Here is a 27,934-nt window from a genome sequence, read left to right as displayed (position 1 = left end):
AGTGGTTATAGAAGCAGTAGTATTTAGGGTTGCTTCAACCGGCATGTCTGAAAAACCTGTGAATTTTGGGAAAGCTAATACCAGAATGTTCTACCCTAGTAGCATTACTTCTACTCCACTGTACTACTGTAGTGAATGAGACTATTGTGAGTCAAGCAGGCTTTTGTGCTTTATTCTGAGTCTGAAACGTCATGGCCTATAGGACTAGACTGGAGGCCCTCAAGGCATATAAGTAGACCAGGAAAACAAACAACAAAAACAACTTCACATCATCAGACACACACCACCTTTCCCACCCTCCCCAATCGGCATTTTAGTTAATTAGGGCTGAAAGCATGGAATTTCTGTTATTGTGTGTGTGTGTGTGTGTGTTTTTAAGCTGTCATGCTGTATCATATTGATGGGCCAACATTATCCATTATGTAATACATTGTCACACACAGACACACACACACCATACAGCCTCTCGGGCTGAGACAGTAGGTTAAGTGTGTGTAGATGAGGAGGGGAGCCTGTGGACGAACCTCTCTTCCACATACTGTACTTACATATCTCTCTCTGGGTATATTTTGTCCATCTGAGGCATGTTCCAAGACTCTCGGAGCGGAAGAGCTGAGCACGTGTGTGTGTCCAAGCGGGAGAGCTGGATGTGTGCCATGGACACATTAGAGGGAGAACCGCTTTGTGTGTGTGAGTGTGTATCAGAGAACTATGCTAGAATACTTTTATTTCTCTCCAAACTAGGCTTTAGCTCAACGGGCTAATTCTGTCTTGTGGCACACTGATAACCTGTGTTCAAACACAGTGGTCTCCATATGCGTGGATATGGTGTGCACTGTGCAGGCCTGAGTTCTGCCATGCTTGCTAAGACGGTCAGACCTGCTCATCTTTACAACACTAGCTTACAACACTAGCTTCTCAAACCGCTCTCTATCTTTAACCACTTTCAGCCTCTCTCTATCTGTTCAATAAAGTCAGAAAATACCTTCCTCTAAGGTAAGGAAACAAATATCTAAATATGTAAAATTGCTAAACTATCCATTGAATGTGGTAATATAATAGTTACAACTCTGTCCTACAGACATGTGAATGTGGTAGTTACAACCTTCCTGCACAGTTGTCTTATGTAGTATCACTGCTGCCATGGACCCGTGTGTGTGAAAGGTCAGCATGGTTGTTGTTATAGGATCGTCCTGTGTGTGTATGACGTGTGCATGTGTGTATTATATGTGTGTTATGGAGTGTTAATGTTTGTGTTGTGTAGTTCTGGTTTCCACAGACGTTTGTGTTTGTGTGTGAGCAGCAGAGCAGTCTCTGGAAAATCCTAGGCTGCTTCTCAGAGCTGTAAATCTCTCTCTGGGCGTTTTATGGATGTTTTCAGAGTGCCGAGGGGAGTGGTGTGTGTGTGTGTGCATGTGTGTGCCGTACCTCTGGCAGCGAGCAGTTCCTGGAAACTGTACTTCCGCGTTCTCTGCTTTCCTGGAAAACTGGAAATTGAAAATGTGTTTTCCTTTTTTTATTCTCCTCAGCAGTGCTCCTTATCTGAGGCTGCTTCGTGTGTCTGTGTGTGTGATCTGAGGCTGCTTCGTGTGTGTGTGTGTGTGTGTGTGTGTGTGTGTGTAGATCTGTTTCTGCATCTGTGTGTGCTGGCACATGCAAACGTGTGTGTTTGTATATGTTGGCTGGATGACAGATTCATACACATGCAGACAAAACTCTCCCAGACGTGTTCCAAACTGTTTCTCTTTCTCAAATGGCACCTTAATCCCTACCACTACTTTGACCAGATCCCAATGGGTCCCTATGTGCCATTCACGTAAAAAACAATACAATGCTAAGGGAACACGCATGTTGCCATGCAGTGTATGTCCTGAATTATTGTGCTTTCTGTTTCTCCATTCACACAGGAAACTGTGGACCGGACTTCCTCCCACAGACCAGACGATTTGATTGGTCAAGGGTTTCAACGCTCTGCCCATCGGAACTCCGACCATCAAGGTGATTGTCCTCCTCTCCAGTCCTGTCCTCTCCTCTCCCATCATCTATCATCCCCTCTCTCCGCTCCTTTCTCCTCTCCTCTGTTGTCCAAATTAAGAGGCTATTATATTGTTTTTTTGGTGCTCAACATTTTTCTCACCGGCTGGTGGGTTGAGTTTTCCAGAATATCCAGCAGACTCCTGGGAATTCTGTAGGAATGCTCTTCTAGGAATGCTGTGGGAAGGCAGGCTGTAAATCTTCTTCCTGTTTGACCCCGCTACTTCCTGGTTGTGTCGTCAATGCCTGGTTTCCATGGCGATTGTTGCTCACAGTCATGTTGTAAACATTGGCTCACTGTAAAGTATTTAGGCCTAAAGGACCATAAAGTACATAGACCTTTATTATGTTAGATTATATTATGTTAGGCTATATTATGTTAGATTATATTATGTTAGGCTATATTATGTTAGATTATATTATGTTAGGCTATATTATGTTAGATTATATTATGTTAGGCTATATTATGTTAGATTACATTATGTTAGATTATATTATGTTAGGCTATATTATGTTAGATTACATTATGTTAGATTATATTATGTTAGGCTATATTATGTTAGATTACATTATGTTAGATTATATTATGTTAGGCTATATTATGTTAGGCTATATTATGTTAGGCTATATTATGTTAGGCTATATTATGTTAGGCTATATTATGTTAGATTACATTATGTTAGGCTATATTATGTTAGATTATATTATGTTATGCTATATTGTGTTAGGCTATATTATGTTAGGCTATATTATGTTAGGCTATATTATGTAAGGCTATATTATGTTAGGCTATATTATGTTAGGCTATATTATGTTAGGCTATATTATGTAAGGCTATATTATGTTAGATTATATTATGTTAGGCTATATTATGTTAGGCTATATTATGTTAGGCTATATTATGTAAGGCTATATTATGTTAGATTATATTATGTTAGGCTATATTATGTTAGGCTATATTATGTTAGGCTATATTATGTTAGGCTATATTATGTTAGATTATATTATGTTAGGCTATATTATGTTAGATTATATTATGTTAGGCTATATTATGTAAGGCTATATTATGTTAGGCTATATTATGTTAGGCTATATTATGTTAGGCTATATTATGTTAGGCTATATTATGTTAGGCTATATTATGTTAGATTACATTATGTTAGGCTATATTATGTTATGCTATATTGTGTTAGGCTATAGGGATGTGCATCTCTCCTTACTAGTAATATGTCAATATTTATCTTTAGAAATTAGCTACGACATACATAGCTAATTAATATAACACCGTTTTGGATTTCACCCCCGTTTCAAAAGCAAATGGTTTTGACCATTTGGAACTTTACAGAGGAGAGTTGCTCCGACCAGTGCGGCTCGCAAAAATTATTGCTGTCTTTGTAATGAAATTAAACCTTTACCCTGTTCATGTAAAAATGACCAAATGCACTGACTGTTTAAAGCAGAGCTACCAGAAATATTTTGTACGGTGAACCTGGCAATCGAAAACCCCCAATCAGCAGTTAGATGTGCAAAATGTGAGTTGTGTCCACTCCGGTAGCCCGGTACAGCTCCACCGGTAAAACAACATTTTCTACAGTGCATTTGGTAACAATGACCCAGTAAATTATATTGGTTGTCCCTCAAGTAGCCCATTGTACCCGTATACATGTTGAAAATGGCAGATTTGGACACTGGTAAGCACCTTAATTGGAATGCTGTACAGTAACATGCTATACATGACATCAGAGCTCTGCGTCTCTGCCTCACAGTGCTGTATGGGTTTTGACTGACAGACGTTCTGAACTTGAGCACCACGCACGACAAGAAGTTGCCCCCCGTCCCTCCCGCTAATTAGGCAACTTTTGCAAATGTTTTATTGTCTGACGGAAATGCTGTACATAACGAGGGCTCAATGTATTTTGAAAGATGAAACATTGAGGATTATTATAAATACCGCTTTGATGTCAAACAAGCAAGCCAAACACCCGTGAGTCCAAATGTGCACTTCACATTTCCATAACATAAAACACATGCAATATACAGTGTCAACGTTTATGATCACTATGTTTGATGTACAGTTACAAGATGACATGCCGTTATACTCTGGGTTGTTCTGAACAGAACTGTGCACACTTTGGAGAGGTGTGTGGCCACTTGGAAACACCAGTTAGACCTCTCACTCAAACCCTTGTCATTTTTTTGTCTTATGTTGCTCCTCTCCCAAATTTTCCAAGAATATTCTTATGTTATGGAATGTATCCAGAGTATTTTCAGATTTTGTTATCAACAAATATGGCAAAAAGTACTGTTTGGATTCAGTCTTGTGTCAGGTGAACTGTTGTGTCCTCACCTTTTAGTTTAATAATTTCCCCATAATCTCCAAACTGTTCCCTTTTAATTGCTACCAGTTATGCATATACTTTCCATATTTATTCTGTAAGAAACATTTCAATTTATCCCTATCCATACAGTATAGGCCAATTCCCACGAGTGTAAGGGGTTAATAAAGTCTCTGATTTCATATTGGGAAAGCCATTTTACAAACGTCTGAATGCTGAAGGTGCCACGCAGATTAGCCTACCAATATTAGAACAGGGATAGAGTAGGCCTACCTCTCGTTGGCTCGAGCAGCTGCGTCTCTCATATTGTACACACAGTTGCTCTGGATAAGACGTCTGCTAAATGACTAAAATGTAAATGTAAGTTGTTATCTGACTTGTATATCAATGTCATAAGCAGCTACATGCACAAAAGTTGCATAGGCTGAAGGAGAGGACGCATCAATTCAGTCACAACAGATTAGAGGTATTTTCTGAGTAAGGCAGAAACAATTATATGAGTAAAAACGAACCTGCGATTCGTAACGTCTAAGTCGCTCTGGATAAGAGCGTCTGCTAAATGACTAAAATGTCATGTTTGAATCGGTTTTCTTACCAATGTAGCTTCATTTGGATCGGTTTGGGCTCCCGTGGACCGATGCACTTGCCTAGAGGCATATTAGCTGGTTCAGTGACTTTAAGACTTCAGTATGCTGACTGTAGAGAATTATAGACTTCAGTATGTTGACTGTAGAGAATGATAGAGACTTCAGTATGTTGACTGTAGAGGATGATAGAGACTTCAGTATGTTGACTGTAGAGAATGATAGAGACTTCAGTATGTTGACTGTAGAGGATGATAGAGACTTCAGTATGTTGACTGTAGAGAATTATATACTTCAGTATGAAGGGACTGCTCAGGATAGCATTCTAACTATCTCTAGTCTACAGTGACATCTACTGGTGAGAGCAAGGTTTGCAGCATGTTTATCTCCTTTTTGCTGTGTTTTAAATACATCTCTATCTCTCCCTCTCTTTCTCTCCCTCTCTTCCCCCCCCCCCCCCCCCCCCCCCCCCCGTAGATGATGTGGATCTGGAGGCGTTGGTGAATGATATGAACTCCTCTCTGGAGAGTCTCTACTCCAGCTGCAATACCCACACAGAGACGGCCCCGCTGCTGCACAACAGCCACGTGCACACCCTTCATCACGGGCACGCTCCTCACGGGCGCGGCCCTCGCCCCCAGCGTCCTACGCCACCTCTGCCCCACTCCTGCCCCCAAGAGAGGCTGTGTCGCTCTCAGCCCGTACACATCAACGCCTTCAGGTAACTATATCACACACAAACACACACATACACACACACACATACACACACACACAGTATCTCTATCTTTCTGAGTAAATGTACATCTGTGGTTGTGATTGAGGTCTTATATTTTAGTGCATCTCTGTCTCCCTCTACAGGAGGCTCCAGGAGGAGCAGCAGCAGTGTCGTCCCTCCTCTCTCCCTGCCATCATCAACCCCTTCCCTGAACTCTGCACCCCCACTGGCTCTCCCATCCTCAGCCCCATACACACCACAGACAACCATGTAAGTACGCACGCACACACACACACACGCGCGCGCACACATATACAAACACAGACGGAGTGACTTTTGAGTGCGAGTGCATGTGTGTGCGTTTTGGTGTGTGTGTGTTGTTTCTAAATCAGCTGACTGGACTGTAATGTCCTGGCATAATGTTGTGTTTGGCCGTAGACCTGCCTTTCCTTATGTTACTCAACAGTTCACTCTGGGTTATCATACTCTGTGTGTGTGTGTTATTCTGGTATGGTGGTCATTAATCACACACACGCACCCACCAGGGTTTCCGTTAGGAACATTTGGCGCGAAACAAGTTACCGGGAAGATTTTAATTAATCTGACATTTGAGAAATTTACCGGTCGTCCATATGCATTGGGTGCGTAACCCATTAGGGTGTCCACCCACGCAGTCAGCGCCATCAATAAACTAGGGATATTGGCCAAATGAGCCACATTTGTGTCTTTATAAACAGCCTATAACTAATTACAAAAACACAATTCCTTGTGTTGCGATTTGTAGCATATGCAAAACTTTATACCCTATTGTTTTATTGGTTTTTACTTTCCTAAAACAATAATTGTCTACCTCACAGTTCAGCTGTTGGAGATTTGAGCACCAAATGCATAACGGCATTGCATGCATAGGCCTATAGGCTTAGGTGTCCACTGTATGATATTAATATTAGAAGAGAAATATAAAGAAAGAAAAGCTTAGCCCTAGCCCCAGCGAGAGAGAGATGGAGATACAGTGAGGGGAAAAAGTATTTGATCCCCTGCTGATTTTGTACGTTTGCCCACTGACAAAGACATGATCAGTCTATAATTTTAATGGTAGGTTTATTTGAACAGTGAGAGACAGAATAACAACAAAAAAATCCAGAAAAATGCATGTAAAAAATGTTATACATTTATTTGCATTTTAATGAGGGAAATAAGTATTTGACCCGTCTGCAAAACATGATTTAGTATTTGGTGGCAAAACCCTTGTTGGCAATCACAGAGGTCAGACGTTTCTTGTAGTTGACCACCAGGTTTGCACACATCTCAGGAGGGATTTTGTCCCACTCCTCTTTGCAGATCTTCTCCAAGTCATTAAGGTTTCGAGGCTGACGTTTGGCAACTCGAACCTTCAGCTCCCTCCACAGATTTTCTATGGGATTAAGGTCTGGAGACTGGCTAGGCCACTCCAGGACCTTAATGTGCTTCTTCTTGAGCCACTCCTTTGTTGCCTTGGCCGTGTGTTTTGGGTCATTGTCATGCTGGAAGACCCATCCACGACCCATTTTCAATGCCCTGGCTGAGGGAAGGCGGTTCTCACCCAAGATTTGACGGTACATGGCCCCATCCATCGTCCCTTTGATGCGGTGAAGTTGTCCTGTCCCCTTAGCAGAAAAACACCCCCAAAGCATAATGTTTCCACCTCCATGTTTGACGGTGGGGATGGTGTTCTTGGGGTCATAGGCAGCATTCCTCCTCCTCCAAACACGGTGAGTTGAGTTGATGCCAAAGAGCTCGATTTTGGTCTCATCTGACCACAACACTTTCACCCAGTTCTCCTCTGAATCATTCAGATGTTCATTGGCAAATGTCAGACGGGCCTGTATATGTGCTTTCTTGAGTAGGGGGTCCTTGTGGGCGCTGCAGGATTTCAGCCCTTCACGGCGTAGTGTGTTACCAATTGTTTTCTTGGTGACTATGGTCCCAGCTGACTTGAGATCATTGACAAGATCCTCCCGTGTAGTTCTGGGCTGATTCCTCACCGTTCTCATGATCATTGCAACTCCACAAGGTGAGATCTTGCATGGAGCCCCAGGCCGAGGGAGATTGACAGTTCTTTTGTGTTTATTCCATTTGCGAATAATCACACCAACTGTTGTCACCTTCTCACCAAGCTGCTTGGCGATGGTCTTGTAGCCCATTCCAGCCTTGTGTAGGTCTACAATCTTGTCCCTGACATCCTTGGAGAGCTCTTTGGTCTTGGCCATGGTGGAGAGTTTGGAATCTGATTGATTGATTGATTGCTTCTGTGGACAGGTGTCTTTTATACAGGTAACAAGCTGTGATTAGGAGCACTCCTAATCTCAGCTCGTTACCTGTATAAAAGACACCTGGGAGCCAGAAATCTTTCTGATTGAGAGGGGGTCCAATACTTATTTCCCTCATTAAAATGCAAATCAATTTATAACATTTTTGACATGCGTTTTTCTGGATTTTTTTGTTGTTATTCTGTCTCTCACTGTTCAAATAAACCTACCATTAAAATTATAGACTGATCATTTCTTTGTCAGTGGGTAAACGTACAAAATCAGCAGGGGATCAAATACTTTTTTCCCTCACTGTTTGCCGGCAACATGATACGACAGGACATGCATTTCTTTATCCTTGTCAGTTACGCTACTGCGTCTGCTATACAGATATACAGAAGGAGGCTAATTCGTAAATGTTCTATTCAAATATTTTTTATAAAGATAGTCATTATATTGTTAGATTATAGGAGTAACTCTGGTAGGCCTGAAACATTCTTCCTAACCTCAAGTTCAACTGTAGTAGTCATTTGGAGTGCCTGTGCGCACAGCCTTCATATTATAGGCCTGCATTATAATAGGCTAATAGCCACACCATATCAAACCTTCACAAATGTTTCTAAACTTTATTAAGGTAATATCAAAAGTAAGTCAAGCCGTTGTTTATAGGGAAAATATGAGCAGGATATTATATTGCGAAAAACAGAACATTACAGTTAGAACTTAATTTGGCCAAAGAAAATGTCTCAACAGAATGAAACAATTCATGTTTTGCATATTTCAAGAACTGGTTTAGATTAATAAATAGGCCTACAATAATAACAATGATATAAAATAATAATAATAATCATAAAATAAATGATTATAAATACAAATAAATAAATAAAAATAGCGAGTTCCAAAGTAGCATGTATTTGGCCACTACAATATTACACCTTTTCCATACGGAGGACATTCCCCTTGTAGCAGGGCTCCAGACTAACATTTTCCCCAGGTGGCACTGGTGCCACTACATTTTTCAGTTGGTGGCACCAGCCCATCATTTGGTCGCACCAATTTTATTTAGCGGGATCACGCAATAGAAAAAATTAGTAGGCCTATCAAGTTATTCACAGTGATTTATAAAAAGTGTAATAGTCTACTGAGATGGTACTGAATAAATAAGTTACTTCATTATCTTGTGATGTTGTGATTCAAAATATTTTAATGTCCAATCTAATCCAGTAATTGTCATGCATTTTGGGTAGACAATTAAGCTATTGTAGTTAAATACAGCTAGTAGCCATGTATTAATCTAACAATACATTTGAATGTCCAGTTGTAGCCTACCGTCCAATGAGGAATATGCACTCGCAATGGCCAAATCGCTTTTCGCTCGCTCCATATCAAATATCTTTGTAATATAGTTGCTGTTTAGAATTGAGAGCCAGTTCCACTGCATTTTTTCATTGTTTCCCTCTAATCAGCGACTGGCTTAGACCTGGGACACCAGGTGGGTGCAATTCATTATCAGGTAGAACAGAAAACCAGCAGGCTCTGGACCTCGTAGGGTAAGAGTTGAATACCCCTGGTATATAGGACATTTTTAGTGAGGTGAATGAATGTTCAGCCCGCACTGATGCGACCAATACATTTCTTAACTCACACAGCCAAGTCAAAGGGTCGCAAAATGTGACTAAATGGTCACAGTCTGGAGCCCTGCCTTGTAGGCTTTTCACTATAGGCATACTCTCGAACTTTCATTTTACTTCAATGAAAAAGGCCTCCATCCTCGCAATCAACAGTAGCCTAGGCCAAAGCTCCTCTTTTGCTTTCTCTCTCTCCTCAGCAGCAGGGCAGCCCCTGACACACACACACACACACACACACACACACACACACACACACACACACACACACACACACACACACACACACACACAGTGTTCTAGGGCTACATGATGCTCTGTGTCCCTTTTCTTGGAGATGTTGCTGGGAACCTCTCAGTATCTGGGCTGTGTGAACCCTGCCTATCCGTCTGGTGTTCCGGGCTTCTCCGACAGCGTCTCTGGGAAAGACAGACGCTCATTTCCCGTTCACACGCTTCCACCCCAGCTCGGAGCGTCACAGCTGTGTGTGTGTGTGTGTGATAGAGAGTTTGTCAGAGTCCAGCCTTTCCTTCCCCCGGTGTGTGTTATTCCGAGAATCCAGTGTCCCAGTCACGTGCACACATACATAAACACACACACTGCTCCTTCTAAGCTACAGGACTGTATCGCTTGCACAGACTGGAATATGTTCCGGGATTCATGCGATAACATTGAGGAGTTTACCACATCAGTCACCGGCTTCATTAATAAGTGCATCGACAAATTCGTCCCCACCGTGACCATACATAGAGATGTTGCTGTGACCGTATTACCGCCACACCCGCAGTCATGACTCAAATTCCACTTCACCATTGAGTCACCGTTGAGTCACTGTAATGTCCTCTTATGCACTCTGGACATGCGTTGATAGTACCCAACTCGCTAACGATCATCAGGTCGCTAATGGCCTGGTACTCAGGGCTCTATTGTCCTTCTAACCACCCTGACATAAATGCAAATGCAATAGAAAATCACATCATACATTTTACATTTTAGTCATTTAGCAGACGCTCTTATCCAGAGCGACTTACAGTTAGGGAATACATCTTTTTTTTTTTTTTTTTTTTTATACTGGCCCCCCGTGGGAATCAAACCCACAACCCTGGCATTGCAAACACCATGCTCTATCAACTGAGCTACATCCCTGCCGGCCATTCCCTCCCCTACCCTGGACGACGCTGGGCCAATTGTGCGCCGCCCATGAGTCTCCCGGTCGCGGCCGGCTGCGACAGAGCCTGGATTCGAACCAGGATCTCTAGTGGCACAGTTAGCACTGCGATGCAGTGCCTTAGACCACTGCGCCACTCAGGAGTACCACTACAATATTAACACATCAAACACTTATCATCAAAACGGTATCATGCTTTTAAAACTCATCTCACTGTGATCGATCAAAAGGTTGATACTGAGTGAAAAACAGGGTCGTTGTGGATGTTGTTTCAAAGTCAAAGAAAACAGCTCTTTCTAAGGTGATGATTAATGCCCTACGCATATTAGAGCTTATGTATACGCCTAGGCCTATAGGGTATATGAGCCCAAGCCCCCCGAAAAAAAGTTATTAAAATAATGATTGTTCCGTTATACAATACATAGCCTAATAGCCTACCACATAGGCCTGTTATGCACGGTAGAAAAACATTTTAAAAAAACATAGATTTAAGATGTCATAATTGGTCTAGCCTATACTCCAAAATGTAACAAATTCTAGTAATCGCCTTTGAATGTGGACTGTATTATTATGCATACTGGATGAACTGGTTACCTTATGCTACGCTCAAAACTTTATATCCATGAGTCTGGGAGAGAATGTATAGGCCTAAGCGTTTCCATCTCCTCTCCTTCATTCCTTTCTCGAGCGAGCAGCCAGGTGCTATATTTCATGAAATATGTATCGTTGTGAAAACATGTTACTGTCAATGTTCCCGAACAGATTTCACTTGGTTACCCAAACTAAGCACTGGGTAGCTGCAGGAATAGGGTTGGAGAGCCCATGGCATACATTTAAGCGGAATATCACCTGTCGCGCAGCGAGAGGCTGCATGCTCCTTGAATAGTGGTTAAGGCGTGTTGTGAAATAGGTGTTCTTATAAGCCCAGGCATTTCTATATCCTGTTTGAAAGCAGTTTTGATGGTTGCCACTAAAATGAGGAGGATCCCAGGTGCTATTATATTTATTTCTCAGCTGCTAAAATTAAGCACATGCTCCACTATAAAACTGGAATAGCCTGCCTGGCATGATTGAAAAACTAACAGCGGAAAGCGGCCACAATTCCCTATTAGAGTGCATACAGATGACGTATTTTTTCCTCTGCCGCTGTTCCTGACCATTTGATAATGGGCCATTCTAAATCGAAACAAATTGTACATATTAGTAAAGACAAGATTCAATTGAGAATAGTCTGAGTGAAAATATGATCACTTGATGAGAGAACAGCGTGTACAGCCTGAGGCAAGGAACAGAGCCCAAGCTTTTCTTTCGACTTTCTCAAATCATCAATAGGCTATAGTCGCATCATTCTAAGGTTTGTATCAACAACCAAATGTGCCAATTTTTTAAAATGTAGATGTTCCAAAGGCGCACATCAGCGGCTTGTATTCATCGAGATGCTAAACATGTTTATGTTAACTATCAGTCAATTACCGTGAGACCGTTAACTATTTGCATGAAAATAACCGGCTAACAAAATGTAATGACTGCGACAGCCCTACATATGTACATATCCCAACCAGAAGCCATGAATTATAGGCAACATCTGCACTGAGCTAAAGGCTAGAGCTGCCGCTTTCAAGGAGCAGGACACTAATCTGGACGCATATAAGAAATCCCGCTACACCCTCTGACGAGCCATCATACAGGACTAATATCTAATCTACTACTCTGGCTCTGATGCACGTCGAATGTGGCAGGGCTTTCAAACTATCACGGATTACAAAGGGAAACCCAGCAGCGAGCTGCCCAGTGACGCAAGCCTACCAGACGAGCTAAATGCCTTCTATGCTTGCTTCAAGGCAAGTAACACTGAACCATGCATGAGAGCACCAGCTGTTTCCGGAAGAATGTGTGATCTCGTTCTCCGTAGTCGATGTGAGTAAGACCTTTAAATAGGTTAACATTCACAAGGCCGCAGGGCCAGACGGATTACCAGGACGTGTACTCCGAGCATGCGCTGACCAGCTGGCAAGTGTTTTTTTACTGACATTTTCAACCTCTCCCTGACCCAGTCTGTAATACCTACATGTTTCAAGCAGACCACCATAGTCCCTGTGCCCAAGAACGTCAAGGTAGCCTGTCTAAATGATTATCGCCCCATAGCACTCATTATCTTTAGCCATGAAATGCTTTGAAAGGCTGGCCATGGCTCACATCAACACCATCATCCCAGACACCCTAGACCCACTCCAATTCGCATACCACCCCAACAGATCCACAGATGACGTAATCTCCATTGCACTCCACACTGCCTTCTCCCACCTGGACAAGAGGAACACCTATGTGAGAATGCTGTTAATTGACTACAGCTCAGCGTTCAACACCATAGTGCCCTCCAAGCTCATCACTAAACTAAGGAACCTGGGACTGAACACCTCCCTCTGCAATTGGATTCTGGACTTCCTGGCAGGCCACCCCCAGGTGGTGAGGGTAGACATCAACACATCTACCATGCTGACCCTCAACACGGGGGCCCCTCAGGGGTGCGTGCTTAGTCCCCTCCTGTACTCCCTGTTCAACCACGACTGCATTGCCAAGCATGACTCCAACACCATCATTAAGTTTGCTGACGACACGGCGGCGGTAGGCCTGATCACTGACGATGATGAGACAGTCTATAGGGAGGAGATCAGAGACCTGACAGTGTGGTGCCAGGACAACAACCTCTCCCTCAATGTCAGTAAGACAGAAGAGCTGATCGTGGACTACAGGAAACGGAGGGCTGAGCACGACCCCATTCATATTGACGGGGCTATAGTGGAGCGAGTCGAGAGCTTCAAGTTCCTCGGTGTCCACATCACAAAGGATCTATCATGGTCCACACACACAAACACAGTCATGAAAAGTGCACGACAATTCCTCTTCCCCTTGGGAGGCTGAAAAGATTTGGCATGGGCCCTCAAATCTTTAAAAAGTTCTACAGCTGCACCATTGAGAGCATCTTGACTGGCTGCATCTCCCCTTGGTATGGCAACTGCTTGGCATCCGATTGCGAGGCGCTACAAAGGGTAATGCGTACAGCCCAGTACATCACTGGGGCCGATCTCCCTGCCATCCAGGACCTCTATACCAGGCGGTGTCAGAGGAAGGCCTTAAAAATTGTCAAAGACTCCTGCCACCCAAGTCATAGACTGTTCTCTCTGCTACCGCATGGCAAGCGGTACCGATGCACCAAGTCTGGAACCAACAGGACCCTCAACAGCTTCTATCCCCAAGCCATACGACTGCTAAATAGTTAGTGCGGGTAACTATTTTACTAACACATGTGCTGCTGCTGTTTATTATCTATCTTGTTTCCATGTCATTTTATTCCTAGTTAAATGTACATATCTACCTCAATTACGTCGTACCCCTGCACATGGACTCGGTACCGGTACCCTGTGTATATAGCCAAGTTATCATTACTCATTGTGTATTTATTATTACTTTTATAATTACATGTTATTACTTTTATTTTCTTACACACACAGTGTCTTACCAGATGACAGAGGATAGCCTCCACAACAATGCAGACAGGAGTCTCAGACATGCCTTGTGGAGAGAGTGTTAGCCTACCATTTGAAGTATTTATTTAGGCCTATGTGGTCTAAAAAGGAAGGAAAATACAATCACGAGGATCTACTTTTATAGATGAGAGAGAGCATACGTTATATAAAAAGAGAGGAGGGGGTAAATATGATAAATGAGACCACTGCACACCATTGTAAATACAACCCATGTTTACTGCACACCATTGTAAATTCAACCCATGTTTACTGCACACCATTGTAAATTCAACCCATGTTTACTGCACACCATTGTAAATTCAACCCATGTTTACTGCACACCATTGAAAATACAACCCATGTTTACTGCACACCATTGAAAATACAACCCATGTTTACTGCACACCATTGTAAATACAACCAATGTTTACTGCACACCATTGTAAATTCAACCCATGTTTACTGCACACCATTGTAAATTCAACCCATATTTATGTTTATTTATTTTCCCTTTTGTACTTTAACTATTTGCACATTGTTACAGCACTGTATATAGCCATAATATAACATTTGAAATGTCTCTATTCCTTTGAAACTTTTGTCAGTGTAATGATTACTGATAATTTCTGATTGTTTATTTCACTTTTGTTTACTATCTATTTCACTTGCTTTGGCAATGTAAACATATGTTTCCCATGCCAATAAAGCCCTTTGAATGAGAGAGAGACCGTGTGTTTGTATACTTGGTTTTCACAGGCACGGTTCTCTTGTAGACTAGACAGGACTTCTCTCTCTTTCTTACCATCTCTTCCCTAATTCTTCCCTCTGTCTTTCTCTGTGTGTCTGTCTCTATGTCCTATTCTCTCTCTTTCTCTCTCTCCATCCCCCTCCCTCTATCTTAGTTGCTGTATGATCTGAAACTGAAAAGATTTGAAAGTTTAAACATTCTGACCTAAGCCATGTTCTCATAGACGTCAGCTTTAGACCTCCTTTAGACCGCTTTTAGTAAGGACACGAGAAGTCGAGTGTGTGTGCGTGCGCAACTTGCTCTCACAGTCAGACGTCAGAATTAGACGTTCATCCATGTTTCTCAAACGTCAAATTTCAAAGTGTTTAAGGTTAAGTTTAGGCATTTACTCTGAATTTTTAAGGTATACATCTCAAAAACAACTTTCTATCGCTGGATTCTAACTTGCAACCTTTGGAATCAGAGGCAGAAGGTAGAAGGTAACAGTGCTCACTGTTGCCCCTAGTGGCCGGTTTCCACGTCATCTCCCAACGTCCTCAGACATGGATGGATGTCGAATACTGACTTGTATCACAGGTGACCTGGCTGGCGTGTCTGTGTGAGAAGGCAGTTTCCCAGACAATGGGAATGGCCAGTCTTACACAAGTCTCAGTCAGGCCCTCAGGGTTAGCTGCCCTCTCCACTGCCTGTCTCATTGGCTTGGTTTACTTTGGCATCCGTGTGCGTGTGTGTCTCTCTCTCTCTCTCTCTGTGTGTGTGTGATTGATTGAGTCACTCCATCTGTAATGTAATTCCTGCTTTTAAACGAGCCCAGAGACACAAGTATTTTTTAGAACATCAAATAGAAATGTGGAAGACTGAAGCCAAAGGTTACAGAAACAATGTCTCTCTCTCTGTCTCTCTCTCTATCTCTCTCTCTCTCAATTCAATTTTTCAATTTAAGGGCTTTATTGGCATGAGGAACGTATGTTAAAATTGCCAAAGCAAGTGAAGTAGATAGTAAACAAAAGTGAAATAAATATTAACAGTAAAGATTACACTCAGAAGTTCCAAAATAATAAATAAATTTCAAATGTCATATTATGTGTATATATACAGTGTTGTAACAATGTGCAAATAGTTAAAGTACAAATGGGAAAATAAATCAACATAAATATCGGTTGTATGTACAATGGTGTTTGTTCTTCAGTGGTTGCCCTTTTCTTGTGGCAACAGGTCACAAATCTTGCTGCTGTGATGGCACACTGTGGTATTTCACCCAGTAGAGAAGGGAGTTTATCAAAATTCTTGTTTTCGAATTCTTTGTGGATCTCTGTAATCTGAGGGAAATATGTGTCTCTAATATGCTCATACATTTGGCACGAGGTTAGAAAGTGCAGCTCAGTTTCCACCTCATTTTGTGGGCAGTGTGCACATAGCCTGTCTTCTCTTGAGACCCAGGTCTGCCTACGGCGGCCTTTCTCAATAGCAAGGCTATGCTCACTGAGTCTGTACATAGTCAAAGCTTTCCTTAAGTTTGGGTCAGTCACAGTGGTCAGGTATTCTGCCACTGTGTACTCTTTGTTTAGGGCCAAATAGCATTCTAGTTTGCTCTGTTTTTTTGTTAATTCTTTCCAATGTGTCAAGTAATTCTCTTTTTGTTTTCTCATGACTTGGTTGGGTCTAATTGTGTTGTTGTTGTTGTTGTTGTCCTGGGGCTCTGTGGGGTCTGTTTGTGTTTGTGAACAGAGCCCCAGGACCAGCTTACTTAGGGGACTCTTCTCCAAGTTCATCTCTCTGTAGGGGATGGCTTTGTTATGGAAGGTTTGGGAATCGTTATAGAATTTAACTGCTCTTTTCTGGATTTTGATAATTAGCGGGTATCGGCCTAATTCTGCTCTGCATGCATTATTTTGTGTTTTTCATTGTACACCGAGGATATTTTTGCAGAATTCTGCATGCAGAGTCTCAATTTGGTGTTTGTCCCATTTTGTGAATTCCTGGTTGGTGAGCGGACCCCAGACCTCACAACCATAAAGGGCAATGGGTTCTATAACTGATTGAAGTATTTTTTGCCAGATCCTAATTGGTACAGTTGAAGTCGGAAGTTTACATACACTTAGGATGGAGTCATTAAAACTCGTTTTTCAACCTCTCCACAAATTTCTTGTTAACAAACTATAGTTTTGGCAAGTCGGTTAGGACATCTACTTTGTGCATGACACAAGTAATTTTTCCAACAATTGTTTACAGACAGATTATTTCACTTCTAATTCACTGTATCACAATTCCAGTGGGTCAGAGGTTTACATACACTAAGTTGACTGTGCCTTTAAACAGCTTGGAAAATTCCAGAAAATAATGTAATGGCTTTAGAAGCTTCTGATAGGCTAATTGACATCATTTGAGTCAATTGGAGGTGTACCTGTGGATGTATTTCAAGGCCTACCTTCAAACTCAGTGCCTCTTTGCTTGATATCATGGGAAAATCAAAAGAAATCAGCCAAGACCTCAGAAAAAAAATTGTAGACCTCCACAAGTCTGGCTCATCCTTGGGAGCAATTTCCAAACGCCTGAAGGTACCACGTTCATCTGTACAAACAATAGTACGCAAGTATAAACACCATGGGACCATGCAGCCATCATACCGCTCAGGAAGGAGACGCGTTCTGTCTCCTAGAGATTAACGTACTTTGGTGCGAAAAGTGCAAATCAATCCCAGAACAACAGCAAAGGACCTTGTGAAGATGCTGGAGGAAACAGGTACAAAAGTATCTATATCCACAGTAAAACGAGTCCTATATCGACATAACCTGAAAGGCCGTTCAGCAAGGAAGAAGCCACTGCTCCAAAACCGCCATAAAAAAAGACAGACTTACGGTTTGCAACTGCACTTGGGGACAAAGATCATACTTTTTGGAGAAATGTCCTCTGGTCTGATGAAACAAAAATAGAACTGTTTGGCCATAATGACCGTCGTAATGTTTGGAGGAAAAAGGGGGTACTTGCAAGCCGAAAAATTCCATCCCAGCCGTGAAACACGGGGGTGGCAGCATCAGGCTGTGGGGGTGCTTTGCTGCAGGAGGGACTGGTGCACTTCACAAAATAGATGGTATCATGAGGAAGGAAAATTATGTGGATATATTGAAGCAACATCTCAAGACATCAGTCAGGAAGATAAAGCTTGGTCGCAAATGGGTCTTCCAAATGGACAATGACCCCAAGCATACTTCCAAAGTTGTGGCAAAATGGCTTAAGGACAACAAAGTCAAGGTATTGGAGTGGCCATCACAAAGCCCTGACCTCAATCCTATAGAAAATATGTGGGCAGAACTGTGTGAGCAAGGAGGCCTACAAACCTGACTCAGTTACACCAGCTCTGTCAGGAGGAATGGGCCAAAAGTCACCCAACTTATTGTGGGAAGCTTGTGGAAGGCTACCCGAACCGTTTGACCCAAGTTAAACAATTTAAAGGCAATGCTACCAAATACTAATTGAGTGTATGTAAACTTCTGACCCACTGGGAATGTGATGAAAGAAATAAAAGCTGAAATAAATCATTCTCTCTATTATTCTGACATTTCACATTCTTAAAATAAAGTGGTGATCCTAACTGACCTAAGACAGGGAATTACAATACAAAAATACACAGAGGTTGAACTTTGGGTTTATCTGTTGGAGAGTCTGAGTCATGATAAGGGGGTAGACCACAGCGTGTGTGTGGTTAAGACATGGTTAGTTAAGTGGTAAATTGAGTTTGAGACTGAACTGTGGCCTCTAATCAAGTTAAGACCACGAGTGTGTGAGCGAGCGTCTCGGTGTGACACACACTGACCCAGACTAACAACCACATAATTCTGCCTGCTCATAATGTCTAGACGCTTCGCTTCCATCTCTCTCTCTCTCCATGACATGGTCAGATGTCTGAGATGGAGGGAGGAAAGGGGGAGGAAGAGGGTGGGAAGAGGAGTGGGGAGGAAAGGGGGTTGACGGAAGGGGAGGGAAGAAAGGAAGAGGATGTTAAGAGGTGATATGACAGTTTTACTGACACACATATTTATTTTATATATAGACACACACACGTGTGTGTGTGTGTGTGTATGCTTGCATGCATGCATGTCCGTGTGTATGCTTGCGTACGTGCGTGTGTCTCTCTCTCTCTCTGTGTGTGTGTGTGAGTTTCTCATGCAGGCTGTATTAGGGGCCAGCTGGCATGCAGCACTCCACACGAGGCTGATTATGACACAGTATTACATTACTGACATTCCTCTTTCTTTCTCTCATTCTGCCTCTCTCGCTCTTTCTCTCTATCTTTCTGTCCCTCTGTCTCTTTTAGTGCTGAGAGATTAACCACATTATTTTATTTTTTTAACAACTAATTGACCGAAGTCTGTTCAGTTATTTGAATTCCATTTCGTTTGTTCGTTTTTCTGTGAGCTCAATGTGCAGTTTCTCAGGCGATAAATCCGATCAAGCCTTAACTGTGGGATGTAGTAGGGAGTTGTAGTTTCCAACAGGCCAATATTCTACATAGTTTTGTGCAGAGAACGTGGTAATTAACTACAACAGTGGTCACCAACCGTTTCTGAGTCAAGATCTACTGCTCAGATGTTTTTTTAAGATGAGGTTTGTAGTAGTCTATACGCCCAATACATTATCACTGCATATTGGCTATGCTTGAATTGCCCTGCCAATGTTGTTCTTCTCAGACCATTTTGAAATTATATTTCAAAATTTGAGGTATATGATCACACTGGTAATAGATCATTTGTTGTATTACGTTTGAGGCAAAGCTGAGTGAGCATAATCATTTGCTTTATTTTATTTTACTGGACTGATGGCCTGGATCTGATGGTCAGTTTGAGGCAGGGGTGCAACTTTGGTTTTAGAAGTGGGGGGACATGACTATTATTATTATTTTTAATCCAGACAGATAAACACTCCAAACAGCCTACCCGACCTCTCGGAGGCGTACGCTTGGTCCTAAAGCACACGTTGCCTCGTTTTGTATCACATTCCAATGATAAAACTGGGGGGGACAAAAATGCTATTTCAGAATGTGCGGGGGGGGGGGACATGTCCCCCCGTCCCCAGTGAAAGTTACGCCCCTGGTTTGAGGGGAGGGAGAGAGCAGCTGTGACGCTGCCTCTCACCCGACCCACCATCCCTCCGCTCTCCATCCCTCCGCTGAGAAAAGGGGACACTGTCTTCCAGTTGATGGCGAAATTCAAGTCACACTGCATTATTTCTGCCTCATGGACCAATTCATGTTGTTAATCCGATGTCCAGATAAAGTGAAATTCATCAGAGAAAATGACTTTACCCCAGTCCTCAGCAGTCCAATCCCTGTACATTTTGCAGAATATCAGTCTGTCCCTGATGTTTTTCCTGGAGAGAAGTGGCTTCTTTGCTGCCCTTCTTGACACCAGGCCATCCTCCAAAAGTCTTCGCCTCACTGTGCGTGCAGATGCACACACACCTGCCTGCTGCCATTCCTGAGCAAGCTCTGCACTGGTGGTGCCCCGATCCCGCAGCTGAATCAGCCTTAGGAGACGGTCCTGGTGCTTGCTGGACTTTCTTGGGCGCCCTGAAGCCTTCTTCACAACAATTGAACCTCTCTCCTTGAAGTTCTTGATGATCCGAAAAATGGTTGATTTAGGTGCAATCTTACTAGCAGCAATATCCTTGCCTGTGAAGCCCTTTTTGTGTAAAGCAATGATGACGGCACGCGTTTCCTTTCAGATAACCATGGTTAACAGAGGAAGAACAATGATTTCAAGCACCTTTTTAAAGCTTCCAGTCTGTTATTCTAACTCAATCAGCATGACAGAGTGATCTCCAGCCTTGTCCTCGTCAACACTCTCACCTGTGTAAACGAGAGAATCCCTGACATGATGGCAGCTGGTCCTTTTGTGGCAGGGCTGCAATGCAGTGGAAATGTTTTTTTGGGATTAAGTTCATTTTCATGGCAAAGAGGGACTTTGCAATTAATTGCAATCCATCTGATCACTCTTCATGACATTCTGGAGTATATGCAAATTGCCATCATCAAAACTGAGGCAGCAGACTTTGTGAAAATGTGTATTTGTGTCATTCTCAAAACTTTTGACCACGACTGTACTCTCTAGCGCTTTGCTGTAGCCTATTCGTTGAATAGCTCTCTAGTCATGGTTTTAAAAGTTTTGAAATCTCACAGTATCAACTTTGCTCTGCTTCTTTTTCCAGTCTATAGGCTCAAGGAAACTGTGCAGACACGGTGATCTGAGCTATCTGATTGGCCAGCGGTAGGCCTGTAGGTGCTCTTGATTTGATCTCTGGGCCCGCCGGTAGGCGGAGTTCTACCTTCAGACACATTAAATGGTTCAAAATGGGAACACTTTGCCTTCCCAGCGCTGGGGCTGTTGAATCAAGTGTACATACCGTCAACAGCACAAAACAAATAACACATTTTTGAAACGCAAGGCTTTATCGTTGGGGTTTTTACAGAAATGTTTGGTGATTGACTAGGAATGCCTTGGAGATCGACCAGTCGATCACGATCGACGGGTTGGTGACCACTGAACTACAATGACCATAATCCATTGCGCGCCTACTTGTCTGGTCTGTGTGGTACAGACAATAGAGAATGATAGAGGCCTGTAGTGGCCAAAAGGCCATTTCAGCATGGGCAGCGCCATTGAGGGCCTCCTCCATGCTTCCAACATTTTAAAGTAGTCAACTGGGTGGGGATTCCTTTGGATTGTAGCCTTAGTGGCGCTGCCCATGCTGTCACAGACGCTGTAATGGCACAGATATAAAGATGAGTCCTCTATCAATCTCTATGCCGCAGACAAGGAGATGGAGAGAAGAGACAGAAGAACGCGTGATCGAGAGGGGTAGAGAGCAGCTGCTTCGTGAGGTATCTTTACCTGAAAATACATGATATAAGTGTTTGATAGTTGGCAGTCATAAAAGGATGCCTTATTTACTTTGAAGAACTACTAAAATTGTGATTTTGTCAGACAGCACAGCTCTATAGAGATGAGATGATGACTTGGAATGAAATAATAAAGTTGTCAAATAGGGCTAAAACACATTTAATATACACAACAACTGAAATATTTGTATTAAAGTACAGTAATGTGAATAAATAATAATAATAATAATAATATGCCATTTAGCAGACACTTTTATCCAAAGCGACTTACAGTCATGCGTGCATACATTTTTGTGTATGGGTGGTCCCGGGGATCGAACCCACTACCTTGGCGTTACAAGCACCGTGCTCTACCAGCTGAGCTACAGAGGACCACAATAAATTATAGTTAGTAAGTGATAAGCAGTAATGGGTAGTCACTACCATCATGGGACTTTTATTAATTGTTTTATTCTGTGTTACAGCATTCAAGCCGCATTTAATGTCTTTATTTTGTTTTGAAAACCGTGATTGTTTTTTAATTGAAACTAAACCGAACCGACCTCAAAAAGCACTAATCGCTCAGCCCTTGTCTCTTTATTATTATTGTTATTCACAATTTATACACAATTGAATTATTGCTGGATTTTATTCAGTTGAAACTAAAATAATGAATAAATTGATAATGAACTAGAATCTAAATAAATATCCAATGATTTGTCATTCACTGTCTCTCTCCTCTGTATCTTCCATTTACTCTCAGCAGAATAGCTGAGCAATCCCCAGTCTCTCTCGCTCTCCCCCCCCCCCCCCTTGTCTGCCAGCCCCTATAGCTGACACGTGATCACAGTCTAAAACTAAAGAACCATTTACAGACTCTTTACTTCCACTTTAACTAGTGATCAAAACTCTTTCTCCCCCACAGCCCCATGAAAGACAACAGAGATCTGTTCCTCACACTGCTCCATACCTGACACTTCATCCCTCCATCTCACACTCATCTGTAGAGGAGAGGATGGCTGGAATGGAGAGGAGAAAGGAGGGGGAGGGGAAGAAAAGGGGGGAGGTTGGTCTGATATGAGAAACTGAAACCGTGAGGCAGCTAGAAAATGTTTGGAGATGCGTGACTATGACTGGATCTGTGTGCGTATGTGTGTGTGTGCATGCATGTGTTTCTACGTGTGTGACATGAGGCACGCATGACGCACACACACACACTGCACTAATCCACTGGCTGAGTCTTAGAGAGAGCAGTGTTCAGGCATTATCCTACCCAGCACGAGAGGAAATGCTCTCCTTCTCTCTCTCTCTCTCTCTCTCTCTCTCCTTCTCTCTCTCTCTCCTTCTCTCACTCTCTCCTTCTCTCTCTCTTCTCTCTCTCCTTCTCTCTCTCTCTCTCTCTCTCTCTCTCCTTCTCCCTCTTTCTCCCTCTGCCTATATCGTGTTCGCTTTACCTCTCAGTCCCTCCCTCTCCTTTCCCCTCCCTCCCTCTCTCCCGCCCTCTTTCTCTCACTCCTCTCTCTCTCTCTTCCTCTCTCTGTCACAGTAGAGTGAGGCTCAGTGTGAAAATGCCATCGTGCTCTCCTGACTGTTGCCTCTTTCAGGCTGTAGAGGTAAGCGTGTGTGTAGTGGGTAGAGTGTGTGTAGTGGGTAGCTTGTGTGTGGGTGTAGTGCTTGTGTGTGGGTAGAGTATGTGTGTTGTGGGAAGTGTGTGTATAACTTTAGCGGTGACGACATTCCACGTTTAGAAACTTTCTCAAACTACTACGAGACGCAATAAATACTTTTCTTCTTTTGTTTCTGGCGTCTCCTTTCTAGTGCGTACCCTTTGTGTTCTCTGCTGTCCTGTCTCTGTCCTGTCCAGTAATGGTCAAGACACGGCCCGGGCACAGGGCTGGGACGGGGGACGGAGGAGGCAGAGAGAGCTGTGGCGTTGTTTTTGGTTTCCTGTGATTCTCTGTGTTCTACTGTGGAGTTGTTTGTAGTGTCGTGGGATTCTGTGTTCTACTGTGGAGTTGTTAATAGTGTCGTGTGATTCTGTGTTCTACTGTGGAGTTGTTTCTAGTGTCGTGGGATTCTGTGTTCTACTGTGGAGTTGTTTGTAGTGTCGTGTGATTCTGTGTTCTACCGTGGAGTTGTTTATAGTGTCGTGTCGTCTTGATGGGTTTGGGGATAAAACTTAGGCACAGAAATTTAGGCACATTTTCTGCACACGCGCACACACACACAACACGCTCACACACACGCTACACACACACACACACACACACACACACACAAACACACTTCCTTGCTTAGAGGAAGAAGAGTAGGATGGATGGATAGATGGATAGATAAATATCTCTATCAATAGGGTTTTGCTCATAGGCGTATGTGTGTATTTGAGTAAATGTGGGTGTTTTTGAGGCGTGAATATTTGTGTGTATATCATTAAGTGCGTATGTATATTTTTAAGTGTGAGTATTGTATATGTTTAGGTGAATGTATGTATATTTTCAGGCATATGTTTAGTGAGTACATCTCAGAGGTATGTATGTATGTATGGTGTGGATAGCTCAGGCATATTGGTAAATGTGCTACGAATGTGTAAACGGTTGAACCATGGTTTTCAGACGAGAAATGTACGGTCATGGTCAGCGTTCGAGGATATCCTCATTTACAGAACATCAAATCAAATGTTATTTGTCACATGCGCCGAATACAACAGGTGTAGACCTTACTGTGAAATGCTTACTTACAAGCCCTTAACCAACAATGTAGTTTTAAGAAAGAGTTAAAAAAATATTTTACGGCCTCCCGAGTGGCGCAGCGGTCTAAGGCACTGCATCGCAGTGTTAAGGCGTCACTACAACCTGGGGTTCGATCCCAGGCTGTGTCATTACCGGCCGTGACCAGGAGTCCCATAGGGCGGCGCTCCGGTACCGCCTGCCATGTGGTAGCAGAGAGAACAGTCTGTACCACAGGATCCGGATTCAACCATCTGGATAGAACGTAGAACGGATAGAAAGTGTGTGTATGTCCGTGTGTGGTGGAGTGTCAGTAACAGTGAAAGTCCTACTGTGTGTTTCTCAGACAAAATTTTGGACCTAAAAGCTCAGTGGGGAATCTCTATAGATCAGGATTAGGCTTAATCTTCGTCCAGGAAACCAACCCTGTTTTATTAACATTTCAACTGACTTAAAAGGGCCATTATTTAGTCTGGATTATTATGATATGATAATAAGACATTAAAAGGCAGACAGTCATGCTTATGACAAGTCTTACAATGTGTTATAACTGCATCATAATGCATTATAGCTGCAGTGTTACAGTTTGAGTTAAGAAGGAATGTCTCTAGCAGTTCTATGTGCCAATTTCCTGGACACAGATTAAGCCTAGTCATATTGAGCATGCGTTTTAGTCCATGGGCTAGGCTTAACGGTTAACCGGCCCTTAATGTTTTGACTGCTCTTTACAGTGGCCTGTTTGTAAATGACTGCAAATGTATTTTGTGACCTTTCATTCAAATAAAGGTGAACAGTGATTATGTTTTTATATGAATACAATATTTCTCTCTCTCTCTCTGTCTCTGTCTCTGTCTGTCTGTGTGTGCAGATCATCAAGGTGTACAGTGAGGATGGAGCAGGGAAGGTGGTGGAGGTGCCGGCTGATATGAGGGCCAGAGATGTGTGTCAGCTCCTGGTCTATAAGAGCCACTGTCTGGATGACAACAGCTGGAGCCTGGTGGAGCATCACCCACTACTGGGCCTCGGTGTGTGTGTGTGTGTGTGTGTGTGTGTGTGCGCATCGAGTGTGTTAAGGTTGGGGAAGCATATACTATAGATCCTAGCTACCTAAAAGCTTCAATCACATAAAATCTACAGTTCTGTTTACCTTCTGTGACCTTTTTAGTGTGGTTTTATTGCCTCACCTTTTTAGTGTGGTTTTATTGCCTCACCTTTTTAGTGTGGTTTTATTGCCTCACCTTTTTAGTGTGGTTTTATTGCCTCACCTTTTTAGTGTGGTTTTATTGCCTCACCTTTTTAGTGTGGTTTTATTGCCTCACCTTTTTAGTGTGGTTTTATTGCCTCACCTTTTTAGTATGGTTTTATTGCCTCACCTTTTTAGTGTGGTTTTATTGCCTCACCTTTTTAGTGTGGTTTTATTGCCTCACCTTTTTAGTGTGGTTTTATTGCCTCACCTTTTTAGTGTGGTTTTATTGCCTCACCTTTTTAGTGTGGTTTTATTGCCTCCCTCTTATTCTCTATCCTGTTTTCCACAAAGCTTTCCTATCTCTACTGACTGTTACTGGGATAGAAGACTGTTTTATACTTGATAGATAATCGTAATTTTTGGAAAAACTTAATGGGAGAGATGGAATGTGAGAGGAGCGCAGAGAAAGGGAGGGGGTGGAGAAAGAGAGGGAGAGGGGGAAGGGTGCAGAGGCACAGTGTCAGTATCAGGCCAATGCAGCAAACAGCCAATCCCAGAGCTGCATTGGTCGAGCCCCCAGACAGCTCAGACAATCAGCTCTCTCCCTCTACTTCAACAGGAAATTCCCCTGCTAGACGCCAGGACAGAGTGGCGCAGACACACACACACACACACACACACACACACACACACACACACACACACACACACACACCTTGAGGTCTGTGTTAGCCAGCAGTGAGGCACGGTATGGGCTCAATCCTTTTTGAGCAACTGTGGGTTTTAGCACTGTGTGTGTGTGCGTGCGTCCAACCTGGAACATCGTGTCACTATGGGTTTCCAATCAGCTAGAGTCATGTGATCTCAAGATCAAGAGAGGGAGAGAGAAAGGAGAACACACACTTCTAGCCTATACATCAAAACAAAAATAGAGATAGTTAACAATGTACGAGGTCTAATACTCTCAATAGTCAACATCAGCTTTTTAGGGGGAGGAGTTACAGAGGGAGGGAGAGACAGAGGTAGAGAAGAAGAAGAGACTGAGGGAGGGAGGGAGGGAGGAGGGAGAGTGAGAGGTAGAGACATGGATGAGAAGCAGACAGAGGGAGAGATAGCTGGCGAGAGAGCTGGCCTCGGCTTCTTTGTCAAATCAAGTTAAATATATGACATCATCCTACTGCAATACCAAAACCTGCTTCTCTCACGTGTGCGTGCTCACAGCCTACCTACCAATGTCTTCCCTCCTCTCTTTTCCAGTGGCCCCTCACTCAGATACTGGAAACAAGTGTGATAACCAACTGTGACAATGCAAATAAATGGGCTAATTGCTGATGTCTCTCTATTCTCCCTCTCCCTCTCCCCCTCCTCTCTGCAGAGCGCTGTCTGGAGGACCATGAGTTGGTGGTTCAGGTTCAAGCCTCTATGACCAGCGACAGTAAATTCCTCTTCAGGAAGAACTATGCCAAGTATGAGTTCTTCAGGAACCCCCTGGTGAGTCCTCTGTACACACGCGCACACACACACAAACACACACCGTCGCACACACACACTGCCGCGCATGTTTGCACACACATGCCACACACACATAAGCACACACACACACTGCCTGAGTTGATTCAGTAAGAGGGAGTGACCTCACCTCAGGGCTTTGGTAATGACTACAGTAAAACTACCATGTCAATCACACTAAGAGGTGTGTGTATGAGTGCCCGCCAAGGAATTACGTCAGGGGGTGAGATCATACTGCATCTACTCTGGATCGCTCTCCTCTCTCCATCTCTCTCCCCTATCCTCGCTCTCTCTCCTTCTACTCTCTCTCTCTCTCTCGCTCTCTTTCTCTCTCTCCTTCCTTCCTTCCTTCCTTCCTTCCTTCCTTCCTTCCTTCCTTCCTTCCTTCCTTCCTTCCTTCCTTCCTTCCTTCCTTCCTTCCTTCCTTCCTTCCTTCCTTCCTTCCACTCTCTCTCGCTCATCTCCCCACTCCTCTCTCTCCTCTTCTATCTCCCCACTCTTCTCTTTCTCTCATTCTCTCGCACGCCCTCTTAATAGTGGTTCCATCACTAATGTGATACTGAAGTCCCTGAAGTATTTTTCTCTCTGTTCTCTCATTCTGTTGTATT

At 43.1% G+C, this 27,934-nt stretch overlaps 1 protein-coding gene across 1 annotated transcript in view; it reads left to right on the top strand.

Moving 5' to 3' along the window:
• The window catches only part of LOC311125059 (growth factor receptor-bound protein 10-like), a 48,131-nt gene that overhangs the window by 8,575 nt on the left and 11,622 nt on the right, over positions 1-27,934 (top strand). The window contains exons 3-7 of the mRNA XM_084158365.1: positions 1,908-1,998; positions 5,432-5,675; positions 5,816-5,942; positions 25,500-25,656; positions 27,193-27,308. Coding sequence (XP_084014491.1) covers positions 1,908-1,998; positions 5,432-5,675; positions 5,816-5,942; positions 25,500-25,656; positions 27,193-27,308 — 735 coding nt within the window. The remainder of the gene's footprint in view (positions 1-1,907; positions 1,999-5,431; positions 5,676-5,815; positions 5,943-25,499; positions 25,657-27,192; positions 27,309-27,934) is intronic.

Source organism: Coregonus lavaretus (genome assembly GCF_964263955.1).
Source record: "Coregonus lavaretus genome assembly, chromosome: 3".
NCBI classification, from domain to species: Eukaryota; Metazoa; Chordata; class Actinopteri; order Salmoniformes; family Salmonidae; genus Coregonus; species Coregonus lavaretus.
The sequence above is the reverse complement of the archived record's forward strand: the minus strand, read 5'-3'. Positions and strand labels throughout refer to the sequence as shown.